The sequence below is a fragment of the Lampris incognitus genome, chromosome 17 (genome assembly GCF_029633865.1).
Source record: "Lampris incognitus isolate fLamInc1 chromosome 17, fLamInc1.hap2, whole genome shotgun sequence".
NCBI classification, from domain to species: Eukaryota; Metazoa; Chordata; class Actinopteri; order Lampriformes; family Lampridae; genus Lampris; species Lampris incognitus.
Window position 1 is genome coordinate 24,111,765 of NC_079227.1, and position 14,272 is coordinate 24,126,036.

The following is a 14,272-nucleotide window of genomic DNA, read 5'->3' on the forward strand; positions in this document are numbered from 1 at the left end:
GAACAAGACTGTTGAACTGGCAAAGTCTTCAAAGACTTCCCACAGAGTAAATGCCCCCCTGGCATTCAGCTGTAAGTTCTCTGGAATATATTTTGTGTTGCAGGTTATAGAATGATGCAACTGACCAGCTTCTTTTTTCAATTTGGCTTTTTTCCACCTCTGTTGTCTCCTATATGCTAGTATGTAATGTGATTTCTTCTTTAATACCCATGTTGTTCTTATTGCATACTGACCGGTATGAACTTTTTGAACAAACATAGCTTTTCCATCTGTCCTTTTCCAAGGTAACAGAGAACAATCTGCACAATGCCATGACAAGCACAGGTGTGCGGATGTGGGAGGCAGAGTTTTAGAGGTATCAACCCATGGAAAGAAAAACAAACTAACACAAAGCAAAGCCTTCCTTAAGGGTAAGCATGAAATGAAACACCTGTGTGGCAGAGCAAACATGCCAACTTGGAAAGACCCAGTTTCTATATCGACCTTACACAGCCACTTGCTCCTGCGGCCTCTGATCTCCTCCCCTCAACACTCACACACACACTGGCCAAACCTGTCGCCACTGCATTGCCAGTCCCCTAGTCCTGAGGAGGAGCTTTCACAACAACTGACCCCTTATCTTTCTGAGGTCTTCTCAACAGACAGCAGTGTAACAGATGAGTTAGAAGGCATAAGTAGCGAGGACATATATGGAGAAAACCTTTCCACAGACTTAGATGACTTCCCTATGTCATCTGACCTGGAGTCCATAGGCTCTGAGTCTCCCTACAGTGCTGATGCCCTTGGGAACACCCTGAGCGATTCCCTAGTTGTCCCGCTTAGCGGTCGTCTTCCAAAATTCGATGTGCTGTCCATTGAATCTCAAAGGGAGGGGGAGGATGATGACTTATCAGCCTCCTGGCAGGAAAGAGATAGGGGAAGTTATTACATCCCTGTTCAGCGGATAGGCTCTCTGTCAAGTATAGCCACTACCAGCCATTCTCACAGTGCTCATAGCTCATATAGCCGACAGTCTTTGAGTTCACGGTTAAGCACTTTAGGAATACCAAGCAGAGCCTTTGTTCATAGTGATGGATATGGTATCATGCCTGCATTGGTGCAAACAGGGTCTGCTCATGTTGCACCACTACCCCCCATTGCCAAGAGAGACAATAGAAGCTTTGTGGCCTCCGTTGAGCAAACAGCTCATCATCTCCCTGAACTGGTTAGGGGGCCTGGAGTCAGTTTGCAAAGAACACAGACATTGTCAGAAATGGCCCCACCCAGGACCGGTTTCTTCAGGAGACAAGAAGAAGCAGATGATATTCATGGAATAAACGTCACCAGTATCACCAATGACACATCAACATCACCCATATCGATATCATCTGGTGAGGCAGAAGGTCCCAGTCTCTCTGGGCACATGAATAACTTTATCTCGGCACTGATGACGCTACACAACATCCATGAGAACTTAGAACTCATGGAGCATCAAGCAGAGAGAGGGGCTACAGTTGTCCAAGAGGCCCAGACAGCACCAGCTAGTAATCAAGAGACTGTACTATACAGAATGAAACAAAGGTGAATAGATAGAAAAAATTGGTAGTTATTTCCCTGTCATTAAAACACTCACATAGTTCCTTACACATTTTTTACCCAACTAATGAATCAAGTTTAAACTGATGCTTCGAGTGACTGCAGATAAAAGTTGCTTGCCAGTCATGAATGTCTATCAAAATTATGAAGTTATCAAATTATTGCTCTTACCTATAGGTTGTTAGAGGAGTCATCAGATGAAGAGGAAGCAGAATTGTGTCGGATCTGCCAGAGTGGTGCCAGCTCTTCAACAAACCCGCTGCTAACACCCTGTCAGTGTTGTGGTAGTCTGCGGTTTGTCCACCATGACTGCCTTAAGAGATGGATCCAGGCAAAAATCCATTCAGGTTAGTAGTTAAATGTCTGCAAAGCAGTGTTGTATTGAACTTGCTGTAATCTGTCTTGTTGGCAAACAAATTAAAGACAACACCCTTACAGAGACCAAGGAAACAGTGACCCAAAGATGTTGACTGTGGAAAAGAGGACGATTCATTAAGAACATCGTTTAAGCTAACTAATCATGGAAAATATGTGAACGTACATTATACAAATGTCTTCCAGGGTCAGAACTATCTGCTGTCAGAACATGTGAGCTCTGTAAGGGATATCTGGCACTGGATCTAGATAACTTCGATTTGGAGGATTATTACCAAAGCTATAGCCAGCAGCAGCAGGTAAAATGAAACAATGAATATGAATAACCTTGTGGCAAACATAAAGTAGACTAACAAAAACTGTGTACACAAACCTGGCAAGACAGTTGTAGGATATTTTCCTTCAAGAAAAACAGTTGTGGCATTTTCTTTCTCTTCTGATTTTCATCCAAGGCACACCATACTGATGTTGATCTGAGCACACTGCTTCTGCTTCAGCAGACGTTAACTGAGTCGCTGCAGGTGACTGCTTTCCCACGCTGACACATCTCAGGGAGAAGCAACTGTCTGCTCATGAAGTGTTTACTGATTTATTGAACCTATTATTGCACGCAATGCACAATGTGCACTGACATCATGAATATACAAAGAAAACACGTTAAGATTAGCTTAGTAGGCAGTGACTACTTGCATTGTGGTTGGAGTAGATGAAGATATTTAGCAACAGACCAAAGTCAAGCTTACAGTGGCATAGATGCGAGTTATACTGGTGAGGTTTACATGACGTGTTGTCTGTCATGTATACCAGAGGATGTGAAGTTTAGACGGTTTGTTACTGTGAGCCATTTAGACTCAATTGAATTACAGAATAACGACAAAACAAATTTGTTCTTGAACAATAAATTCAAGCTCATCTTTATTGTCATGTGTAGAATAAAATGAAATTATTGTGTTCTGGCTCTCTCTGCCTTAACACAAAGGACAGAAGGACAAAGGACACCCCCTCCCAAAAAAAATTATATTTTTTTTTTGGGGGGGTTGTATTTTGTCCTTGTGTGTGTGTGTGTATATATATATATATATATATATATAGAGAGAGAGAGAGAGAGAGAGAGAGAGAGAGAGAGAGAGAGAGAGAGAGAGAGAGAGAGAGAGAGAGAGAGAGAGAGAGAGAGAGAGAGAGAGAGAGAGAGAGAGAGAGAGAGAGAGAGAGAGAGAGAGAGCGATACACCAATTAGCCAAAACATTAAAACCACTGACAGGTAAGTGAATAACATTGATTATCGCATTACAATGGCACCTGTCAAGGGGTGGTATATATTAGGCAGCAAGCGAACAGTCAGTTCTTGAAGTTGATGTGTTTGAAGCATAAGGATCTGAATGACTTTGACAAGGGCCTAATTGTGATGGCTAGACAACTGGGTCAGAGCATCTCCAAAATGACAGGTCTTGTGGGGTGTTCCCGGTATGCAGTGATCAGTACCTACCAAAAGTGGTCCAAGGAAGGGCAACCGGTGACCTGGCGACAGGGTCATGGGCACCCAGGGCTCATTGATGCATGTGGGGAGTGAAGGCTAGCCCGTCTGATCCGATCCCACAGAAGAGGTACTGTAGCTCAAATTGCTGAAAAAGTTAATGTTGGCTATGATAGACAGGTGTCAGAACACACAGTGCATCACAGCTTGCTGCGTATGGGGCTGTGTAGCCACAGACCGGTCAGATGATGACCTCTGTCCACTGCCGAAAACGCCTAAAACGGGCATGTGAATGTCAGAACTGGACCATGGAACAGTGGAAGATGGCGGACTGGTCTGATGAATCACTTTTTCTTTTACATCATGTGGACGGCTGGATACGTGCGTGTCGTTTACCTGGGGAAGAGATGGCACCAGGGTGCACTATGGGAAGAAGGTAAGCCGGCGGAGGCAGTGTGATGATCTGGGCAATGTTCTGCTGGGAAACCTTGGGTCCTGGCATTTATGTAGATGTTACTTTGACACCTACCACCTACCTAAATGTAGTTGCAGACCAGGTACACCCCTTCATGGCAACAGAATTCCCCGATGGCAGTGGCCTGTATCAGCAAGATAATGCACCCTGCCACACCGCAAAAAAATGTCAGGAAGTATTTGAGGAACATGACAAAGAGTTCAGGGTGTTATCTTGGCCTCCAAATTCCCCAGAGCTCAATCCAATTGAGCATCTGTGTTGGAAAAACAAGTCCGATCCATGAAGGCCCCACCTCGCAATTTACAGGACTTAAAGGATCTGCTGCTAACGTCTTGGTGCCAGATACCAGAGGACGCCTTCAGAGGTCTTTGGAGTCCATGTCTCAACAGGTCAGAGTTGTTGTGGTGGCACGAAGAGGCCCTACACAATACAATTAGGCAAGTGGTTTTAAAGTTTTGGCTGGTCGGTGTATGTACAGTACATGATAACACAACAATGTAAGGTGCATATGGTGCATTAGATGTTCAGCAACCTGACTGTCTGTGTGTGTGTGTGAGTATTACAAAGACGGGTGATGTGGGATTTGATGCTCCGGTAACGTTTTATAGATGGAAGGAGTTAGAACAGAATATGAGCGGGATGGCTGGTGTCCTTAATGGTGTTTTGGGCTGTCCTTTTGCAGCGAGTGGTGTAAATATTATGAAGTTGTGATAGTTCCATGCCAATGAGTTTTGCTTCTGTCTTTACAGTCCTTTATAGCAGTCTGCAGTCCTGAGCAATCAGGTTGCCAAACCACACTGTGATACAGCTTGTCAAGACACTCTCGATGGTATTGCGGAAAAAGTTCACAAGAGTTTTGGTACTCATATCTTGAGACGCCTCAGAAAATAGTCTCTGCTGTGCCGCCTTCAGGATGCAATTGGTGTTGAGAGGCCATGTGAGGGTGTCTGTGAAGTGTAAACCAAGAAATCTAAAACTGTCCACAATTTCAACAGATGACCCACTGATGGAAATATGATTGTGATTTTCTCTGGTCTTTCTAAATTCAATGAAAATCGGCGCCATAAGAATGCACGTTTCCTCTTATCCTAACTGTTCATTTATATAGATGAGCTCTTGGGTTAGAATCAGTGGCGGTGTTATTCATTCTCTCTTCAGATATGAGGACAGCCGGAGGCTTCACAGAGGGAAAGAACCAGTGGAGAGGGGTTGAGAGGCAACCCCAACCTAGGGACATCCAACGTTTCATCCTCAGCCCTATTTCAAGTTGTTGAATCTTGACTGACGTGAGACTCATCATTTCATGGTGCCCTGTATTTTATTGGTGACTTGTTAATAGAAATCCACCACAACGCAGTTCATCTCATTAACATTAATCATCCTTAAGGCAAAAAGAACTACAGTGAGGACAGACACACATGTATTTAAGATATTGTTTGTTAACTTATCATTATAATCGAAAACATTTGATATCAATAAAGGTCAATGAATGCATGTTTTACATATGCAGCTTCTTTTTAATGAAAGGTCCTTTAAATGACGGCAATTGTAAAGTTGATAATAACAGATATGAAAACCAACTGAGAATATATGGCCACTAGTTCAAAGTGCTCAACTGCCCTATTCAGGAAAATAAAATTATTATAACCATTCAGTAAAACCTACAGTGGAAAATAAACGTCACCGTTAAAACCACAAACTTTTTTTTCGGGGATTTTCATTCGAAGAATTTTGTCGAGACTCAAGTCGACGTTACTGGGGTAAGGTCCTGGTAATGTGCAACAACGTCACATGAGTAAAATCCCTGATGCTCCTGCATGAGACCCCTGTTATGTGGTTCAGTTCCTCTACCACCTGTCAAACATAAGAAGAGAACAGAGTATTCCTATATTGCTTAAATAGAATGGATATAAAGGCCTGAAACGCATCCATGAGAAATTATCTATACACACTTAAGGATTAACAAGGATGAACTATACCATACACCATGTCATGTAATGCTTAACTACAAATCAATGGGAGAGAAGAAGCTCAGTAAGTTAACAGTCAGAGTAATACCATAAGAGTGATAGTGCTTAGAAAGGTACAAGGGTCTCACCTGTTCCCATTTGCTGACATCAAAAATGTATATTGCAATGGCGATGACCCCAACAGCAAGAAGCATATAGTCTTCCTTTACAGTCAAAAACTTCTCCCTGTTCATGTGCCATAATGCAGGTCAATTATTGTTAACCACCAATATAATATACAGTATACAGCTATATCATATTATTGTTTTATGGAGGAGTTACGATTTCATATTTCCTTTTACGTATTGTTTGTAAATTTGTCATAGTCCTCGTATACATACATAGTATTCTTTATATTTTTACAAACTCTCAAATACTTTCAATAATTTTTGCATAGAAAGAAACTGAGTTATTTCGGTGTGCAAAGCGCACCAACCTTACACACATATTTATTATTCTTTTTAAAAAAATTTTTACATATTGCCATTACTATCACTTTTTACTTTATATTTTGTATTATGTCCAATGCCCACACTGAGCAATGCACCAAGTCAAATTCCTAATGATGTGAAATTTTACTTAATAGTAGAACCTACCACTCCATTCACTGGTTAACACCCAGTTATTAAATGTTGTGTGGCAATTTGGAACATATTGTAACATGCATGGATAAGTAGACATGTTGGTCCTTGACTAACGGGTCGGACCCTTTAGTCGACTGGTTAACATTGTCGCTTGTAGTATGGGAGCCACGGGTTCGCGTCCCGGTTGTGGCGGTTTCCGGACTGCCCCCTGAATTCGCTACAATATAATTACCTCTGCTGTTGTGATGGGTTGAGACACTGAGTGGTTGCCATTAACAGGGATTCATAAATGTCAGTCTTCTGCAGGAAAATGAACTGGAGAATATGGTAATACAAGGGCTGTAGTTGGTCCACAGGGACTGATGACTCATTGTGCCCTGCAAAAAAACCAGATAACCGTTTCAAAGTCAAAACTGATGTCATATAAATGTAATGTACATCAGATTTATGTACATTCCTACTGTGAGCTCTACTCCCCAACATGCCACTTTATTTCCAATGCAATGCACACTGCCAGAAAAAAACGAGTGTTGTTACATTCAAATGATTATTGTAGGATGACTTACCAAGCACTTCCAGAAGGGTTTCCACATACGTCAAAGGATTAAGGGTATTAAGTCTGAATTCGAGCCCTTTCAAGATCATGAGCTCCGATTCCATGAGAATCTGCTTAGAAACACTGAGGCCCATCGAGTGAAGAAACTGCACAGCAGTGTTGTTGTCAATTGCCTTACAGGAAGGAGATGCCAGTTATTCCAACTGTTAGTTTCAGTTTTTGCCTTCTATACCAAAACATACATTCCCTAAATTTCTTTACTCCCCTGACTAACTAAACTTAAGATGTTCTTAGATATAGTGTTCGATAAAAGGTTTACGCAGATTAGTTTATTTCAAAATATGTTAAAGGTTGGTTGACGGTAGGTGTCTCAAGCTTACATAACGGTGCAATGAGAGTTTGCTAGCTAGCTGTACAGAGGAGAAGACAATCAGAGGGAATTTCTCCTTCAGTTTGTCAAAAACAAGATCCTCATAACAACTCGGTCGACCAGCAGCTGCATCTTGAAGTGTGGGTGTGGTAAACAGATCTTGAAGGTGCTTTACCATGAACCTGAGAGAGGTTAAAATGCAGATGCAAGTGTTTACACTAAACCATGACACATCATGAGGAACTATATAATGACAAAAGTATTATTTGACTTATTTTACCTTTCCAGAATTTCAATAGCATTATATCCAACCAGCGGATCAAGTCTCAACTTTTCAGTTATGAGGAAGATGCATTCTGAGGATCACAGAAAGCAGATTAAAGGAGGTTAGTCAGCAGAGAGCACAAAACCAGAACTTCCTTCAATGTGTGGCAGTATGAGTTAACTCTTACTTAATGTAATCTGAGGGTATTAACTTTGGAGTCACTTTCACCAGAAGAGTGATTTTCATTTGAGTAAAATGTCAAAGATTACACATCTGTTATTACTGTGTATTGAAACCCATTTATTCATTTTACAAAGTGATACCAATGGACCATTAAAACTACTGTACATATACAAGCAAACGCTATAAAATATTTTATACTACATTTACATCAGTAAAGATGACATACAATTGTAGATGTGCCACCTAGGTAGCAAAGAAAATCCTGCAGTCATGCAGCCATTAAGCAGTGTTTGTGCTTATTCTCTTTGTACAAAGTCAATGAAATAATACCTGAGTGTTGTGCAAGTATAACAGTTAGCTCTGTAATGGGATGGGATTTTGCGGTGGGGTTTTAACACAAACCATCAGTAAAATGCTGGCAAAGTTTTACCATGGCCGGCAAATTTTTCTGTTGACCTGTCATTCTGGCAGCAAACCAAGATTTGGAGTCCCTGTTCTAAAAATCCAAACCACATAGGGAAACAGAGCAGCAGGTGATTGTAAGAATGCATCAACTACTATGGTCAATGGACTAAAGGGTTTCATGCCCTGATCAGATGTTAAATATATGCTAGTGAGCGCAATGTGGTAGGTATTTCAATCTGTCACAATTTCATAAATTTGGAAGTTATAAAAGAACAAATTCAACTTAATTTGGGAAAGTGAGTGAAAGAAATAGAAAGTACCCTGACCAGAACTCTGCCTCTGAATTTATTTAAATAAGCTACTTGTTGATCAGTTATGTGAACAGCAGTATAATGGACCACGGCAGAGAATCCCATTGTTGTGGATCAGAAGCCTGATTTCCCTGCTGCCTTTGTCTGGCAAGTTTAATCTGCAGCGAAGATTACTTTGCTCCTGCAACATTGAGTCGGCTTACAAAGATATAAGTAACGTTCTGTTGTTAAGTGGCTGAGTCTGAGACAAAGGTTAAAATGTGAAAAATGAATTGATATGACCGAGAATGCGAGGACAAAGATTAAAATGCAACTCCCATTTTTCAAGATTTCCTGTTCTTTTGTTGTTTGAATATGCAATGGAGCCAAGAACAATGAATAATGATGCTCTGTTATGCATTGATTTGGAAGGCCTCTTGGATGGCTGGACCTCCTGCCTCTTGAAATAATGGAGACTGTCCCCTCTCTCCAATATCTTTATCCTCGAGAATGTTTATCAGTGATTCAGAGGATGATTTAAAGAACCAGGGCTGTTCCCAGGACTGCAGACATCACTATCATACCTGTTATTTGCGTTGCAGTGCACTGATAGTGCTTTGAGTCATGCACCAAAAGCGTGGACAAGGACAGTTGAGGTCCCTTTTTATGAGTGAATGGCCTAATTCTTCCTTTTCAGCTTTAATTTTCTTCAAAAAATTGATAAAATTTATCATTTCCCACTGATTTTACCATTTACCTGGACCGTTTGATGCAGAGTATCTAAAAAGTGTGATTTGAAAACGGTGCATAGTTTAACACGTTGTTATATTCAAGCTATTATGCAAGCGCTGGAAAAGTGATTAGCAACTTAAAACCAGCACCGTTGTCACGTTAATGAAATGATATGTTGCAATGATATGTTGCATTTAGGGTTTTGTTTTGGGGTTGTTTTGGTTTGTTTGTTGTTGTTTTTTTTTACAATTACGACTACACTTAGTAAGTATAACCTATAGCTATGCCGATATCTGCTCATATATTTAAATGGATGTTCATTTAATTATGCGTTTTACTTTGTAGTTTAGTAATATGGAACATATTTCTGATCAGCGCGCTAACCGCAGTGCTGTAACGCTTCTGCCTGACGAGCGGTCCTACGCATGCGCGGGTAGGTATTACTAATTTGCAGTGAATTAGAATACGTCGAAGTTGGATAAATCGTCAGAAAAAAATATGTTAGCATCTCTGTAAGGAACAAAACAACGATAATGGCAAGCATTCATTTAAACTGGTTAATGCGTTTTGCTTAATTAGGACCAACTAGCGTCCTAGTACCGTAGTTGATAACGACAGCTGATCCTAATTAGTCACATGACTGTTATTCAATAATGAAGATAACAGTTGTTATCTGATTACAGCTAATCGCTTTAGTTTCGGCTACCAATTCCTTTGAATGACTGTCTGGCGATAGTGCCCTCAAACTGGCCTTTAACAGGCCATTGTTAACCGGTTTAATGGGAACAGTTTATCCTAATGTTACCTATATGCTAATAAACTGCACAACCTGAAATTCAACTATGCCGTAGTCCTGTCATTGTGCCGCCCGTCATTTTTATTGGCCCCATCTGCTTCCCCCTACACCACACGCACACAAAACTGAACATTTTTGGAGGCGTCCCGTTGATGAAACGGTCAAATGTAAGTTAACTAGCCGTTAGCCGTCCAAAATACTCACCCATCACTTTTTTGTCTTTGAACTGGCCGCTGCATTTTGTTAAACCGCAAAGGTTGTCTTTATTTTCATCGTTGATATTTATTAGAAAATCCGATAATAGCTCGAAAGAAGCCTCGCCGAATTTGACAGACGTACACGGATTTGGGGCAGACAGGAATCGCCTCGCCATTTCACTTGTTCGCGTTGGAGAAGTACAAAGACTCTAGATTGATAACACGCGAAGATAACATGAGCCCCCTCTGTTTCTTTTCAATCGATGTCACTCATCATAACAACATGAATGACAGACCAAAACTTGGTTAACTGTGTCAAACCGAAATTAGACTTCCCTGTAGATGGCAGTATCGTGACTATCTCAACCGGCGCCCGGAACGGAATCCGTCGTGGCGTGGGGGGAGTCATTAGGACGTTGCACAAATTTGCCTTGCTCATGCGCAACCCTCCTCGCCTGTTGCGCAATCTGCGGCGCCGCATTCACCACATCTGACATCATGTGGATAAGGCTAACTTGTGGTGTTGTCCGCCGAGTTTCTCCTCACTATCTGATTTGTGAAACGCGCAGCTGCGCGTTCTGTTTTGACAAATCCCCCTCTCACGTCCCGTCCGCTGCAAAAATGGCCGAGGAGACTCCGAAGCGGTCCGGCGCCCCCTTCGCAACGAGGATAGATCCGAATAAAGAGGGTCTCTCCAACGAGCAGAAGCACTTTATTAGACAAGTGGAGCTTGAACAGTGGAAGAAGAAAACGCATCAACTCAGGACGCGCAATGTGGTGACGGGACTCGCCATCGGCGCCATGGTGCTAGGAATATGTATCCTTGCCGTGCACTCGACGTTCACTCGCAAGGTGAACTACGTAACGTTAGCATTGTCGGCTAATGTCGGCCAGCTGTCAAAGAGGTTTTAAACGGCACACTATCAAGGAATGTTAATCGAAATCAAACCGAGTGCTTTGTGTGTGCGACTCACATTTCACACCGGGTGGACTAGTAGATCGTTTGTGATTTAACATTTAAAACCTGTGCACGGACAGAGAGGTCCTCTGTATGCTGATGCCAGGTTATGACAGGTTTCAGCTTAATCGGCGGGTGCCAGTTGTAAATTTGTAGTAACACTGGGAGCAATGGGCTATGTAAACGTGCAGTAATCGTCTAACCGAAATGGTGTAATTTTGTCTTTTTCTTTTTTACGGTAGCATTTAAGGGAGTTTTCACTTAACTTTCTGTTTGTTTTTTCAGCCCTTTCCCTCTGACAAGAAACACGGTTACTCTAATTCGAGGTGTTTTGTTTCAAAGCAATGATTTCATCCAGTTATATTTTTGTTTCGGTTATGCAGAATCTGGTTTAATAAGAACTAGACATTGTGGAGCAGTCAAGGAAATACACAGCTTTGGAACTACATTCTGGCTTTTAAAACAAGTCAAAATGGATTATTCCTGATAATTCTTAAAATGAAAACAGAACAAGACACTGAGGGGAATTCGTATTTCTTTGAATATATTATGTATCGAATGTACGTATGTTTGTGTACGTGTGTCTGACATGCTGCATTCCATCGTTTGTTTTGTTGGGTGTTATTGGTTTTGTCGTACATTTCCCTTGACTGCTTGCTCCCTCAGACGGTTACACATTTTACTCAGTGTCCCAGGAGCGGATCATTGACGAGCTAGATGAGGAAGCAAAGGTTGCAAGGATGCGAGGACCAAAGACCGGTGCCAACTAGATGCATTCGCCATTTTGGACTGTACGTGTTTCGCCCCCCTGATCTCCTGCACTTGAGATGGAGAAGGGAATTTGGGTGGACACTGCTGTGGTTGGCCACTTCTGAATTTTGAAGACGGACTTTTATGTTGTCTTGATTGTGTAGGGTTTTGTGGGGTTCTGTTGCTACTTAAAGCAATTGGTGTCTGGAAGACATCGTAACATACCTGTTGATAAAGGACGGAGCCACTGGCTTTCAGGCATTACCTTCACGATATGTTGAATTCGTTCACTATTACATATCCTTGACACACCCTGGATTGTAGAAGTGTATGCTAAGTATTGTGACAGCGATGAGACAAGCCTGACCATCTGAATCAAGTGGCTAACGAAACCATTTGTTATTTAATAATTCAAGTGTTGTGGTGGCCTTGAACACCTGGGAATGCCAGTTATATTTCTGAAAGGAAACAGGTAACAACTCTTCTCGTTCAAGCCTTTTATGTTGATAAAATAATGATGTGATCAGAAGAAGAGTTGTTGGGTTTTTTTTATAGCCAAATAAAATATATTTCAATTGATGTTATGAGGAATCTGTTTAAACAAGAACTTCTGATGGTGGGACAATAAAGAAAATACAGTGATGTAATGACACGAATTTATGAATTTTTGTCACAATGGGTTATTCCTGATGTAATTTTTAAACTGCAAGTAAAATAAGACATTGAAGGGAAATCACTTCTTTGAATCCATTGCATATCAAACTATTTTTTTTATTGAGAAACGTGAATGTAAATCCAGTGTATATGCTAATCATGCTCAGCCACTAATGTGGCTGAGCAGCTTTGGCTGATAGCTGTATTGGAAGAGACATTGTTAAATTGCACATCATTTGTATAAATACAGATAAAACATGTAATCCAATAGGAACTACGGTGATGTAACCTGCAGGATGCTCTGCAGCGCTCTTGTGGAAAAAGACCTGTAGAAATTCTACACATTAAGTGTTTGAGGTATGCAAGAGACATGTCACATTGGACTTTGAAATACACTCAATATAATATCCTTGGAAAATATTTCGTTGCAATATGTTAATGAGGTTTTGTCAAACTTCACAAGCAACAAATCCCTTCTGCCCCTACTGCTCTGATCAGCAGTCATAATTATATGGAGGAGAGTCATTAACTGCTGTCAACACGTGCTGAGGCCACAGGGCATCCATACGGGACCTGGGTCTTTTCTCAGCCTGTGATGAACTGATGTGTGATGTCAGCTAGTGTGGGTTGGAGGATGGATGAATCGATGGATTGCAGGATCACTGAACTAACCTTTACAAATAGGACCAGCTGTCATGTTGCTATCCTCAGGAGGCCAAGTCTGTCTAAACATGCAGCGGCTGATTATCAACAGTGAGAATGAGGACATTTGCTGAGCACAGGCCTGTACTGTCTCAAAGAATTTACCTGACTCACTGAGCAAAACATCGGCAAAATAGCTTTGATCGTATAGGGACAACAGCACAAACTTCAAAATTAAATCGTATAAAAATTTCGGGATCCATAACCTGCTGTTGAAACAATGTGGATATGCATCAATAAAAAGGCATTGAATGTAAAAGTAGATTCTCAGTACATTTCCAGCTCGGGTAACATTATAGTAACCTCATGATTTCTGCAACTTCCATCAGTCATTTCCATTTCATTTCGTTGAGCACTACTCGAGTCTCATTGGAGGTTTAGTTTTAAATATGTTTCTACCAATCGCGTTGACATTTTTCAAGAGACGTCCGGAAGTGAAATCCCCGGAATCATATTCCAAGCGGAAGTAAACAGAAGCAAGCAGAGCAAAATTCATGTCTCCTGACATCCATGTTGACAGAGTGCATACTGACTTTGTTCTGTTTGTTTTGTTTTGTTTTCTCCGAGAGTAAAAAGGTAGCAAACAAAACAGTTTACTGCATGCAGCGTGAGTCTGTGTATTGCTGAAACCAGCAATACACAGACTCACTGAATATGGAGGAGGCGCGCTGAGCGTGAAAGGCACATGCAAACTCAAATGTAAGTACAGAGACAATGCAATGATGCTGGACTTTTACGTCATTGACAGAAACGCCCCACCAGTCATGGCAATGAAAACATGCCGTGACCTAAACTTGGTAAAAATAGTGATGGCTGTGAGCGAGGAAAACAATGTCACATCACAGAGCATAATGGATGAGTATGCAGATGTTTTCCAGGGAATAGGAGAGTTCCCAGGCGAGTGCACCTTCCGCGTCACACC

The 14,272-nt window shown here is 41.4% G+C and overlaps 2 protein-coding genes across 2 annotated transcripts; one reads left to right on the forward strand and one right to left on the reverse strand.

Moving 5' to 3' along the window:
* Positions 1–5,411: 5,411 nt before the first annotated feature.
* Positions 5,412–10,582, reverse strand: cntd1 (cyclin N-terminal domain containing 1). Its single transcript, XM_056297738.1, has 7 exons — positions 10,294–10,582; positions 7,699–7,774; positions 7,429–7,600; positions 7,059–7,221; positions 6,725–6,869; positions 5,998–6,094; positions 5,412–5,753 (listed from the first exon to the last, which is right to left on the reverse strand). Exons 1-7 carry the CDS (start codon positions 10,460–10,462, stop codon positions 5,652–5,654), a joined length of 924 nt encoding a protein of 307 aa, XP_056153713.1. The 5' UTR covers positions 10,463–10,582; the 3' UTR covers positions 5,412–5,651.
* Positions 10,583–10,766: 184 nt separating this feature from the next.
* LOC130127760 (cytochrome c oxidase assembly factor 3 homolog, mitochondrial) lies at positions 10,767–12,718 on the forward strand. Its single transcript, XM_056297484.1, has 2 exons — positions 10,767–11,103; positions 11,911–12,718. The coding sequence occupies exons 1-2, from the start codon at positions 10,785–10,787 to the stop codon at positions 12,012–12,014; spliced, it is 423 nt and encodes a 140-aa protein (XP_056153459.1). The 5' UTR covers positions 10,767–10,784; the 3' UTR covers positions 12,015–12,718.
* Positions 12,719–14,272: the final 1,554 nt, after the last annotated feature.

Bases quoted from the DNA above. Each gene is read 5' to 3' on its own strand.
- cntd1 (XM_056297738.1), bottom strand. From the start codon at position 10,462: ATGGCGAGGCGATTCCTGTCTGCCCCAAATCCGTGTACGTCTGTCAAA. The intron at 7,775-10,293 runs GTGAGTATTTTG...TGTGATCCTCAG, and splicing joins CAAAGACAAAAAAGTGATGG to AATGCATCTTCCTCATAACT. The intron at 5,754-5,997 runs GTGAGACCCTTG...TATGTTTGACAG, and splicing joins ATGTCAGCAAATGGGAACAG to GTGGTAGAGGAACTGAACCA.
- LOC130127760 (XM_056297484.1), top strand. From the start codon at position 10,785: ATGTGGATAAGGCTAACTTGTGGTGTTGTCCGCCGAGTTTCTCCTCAC. The intron at 11,104-11,910 runs GTATCCTTGCCG...TTGCTCCCTCAG, and splicing joins CGCCATGGTGCTAGGAATAT to ACGGTTACACATTTTACTCA.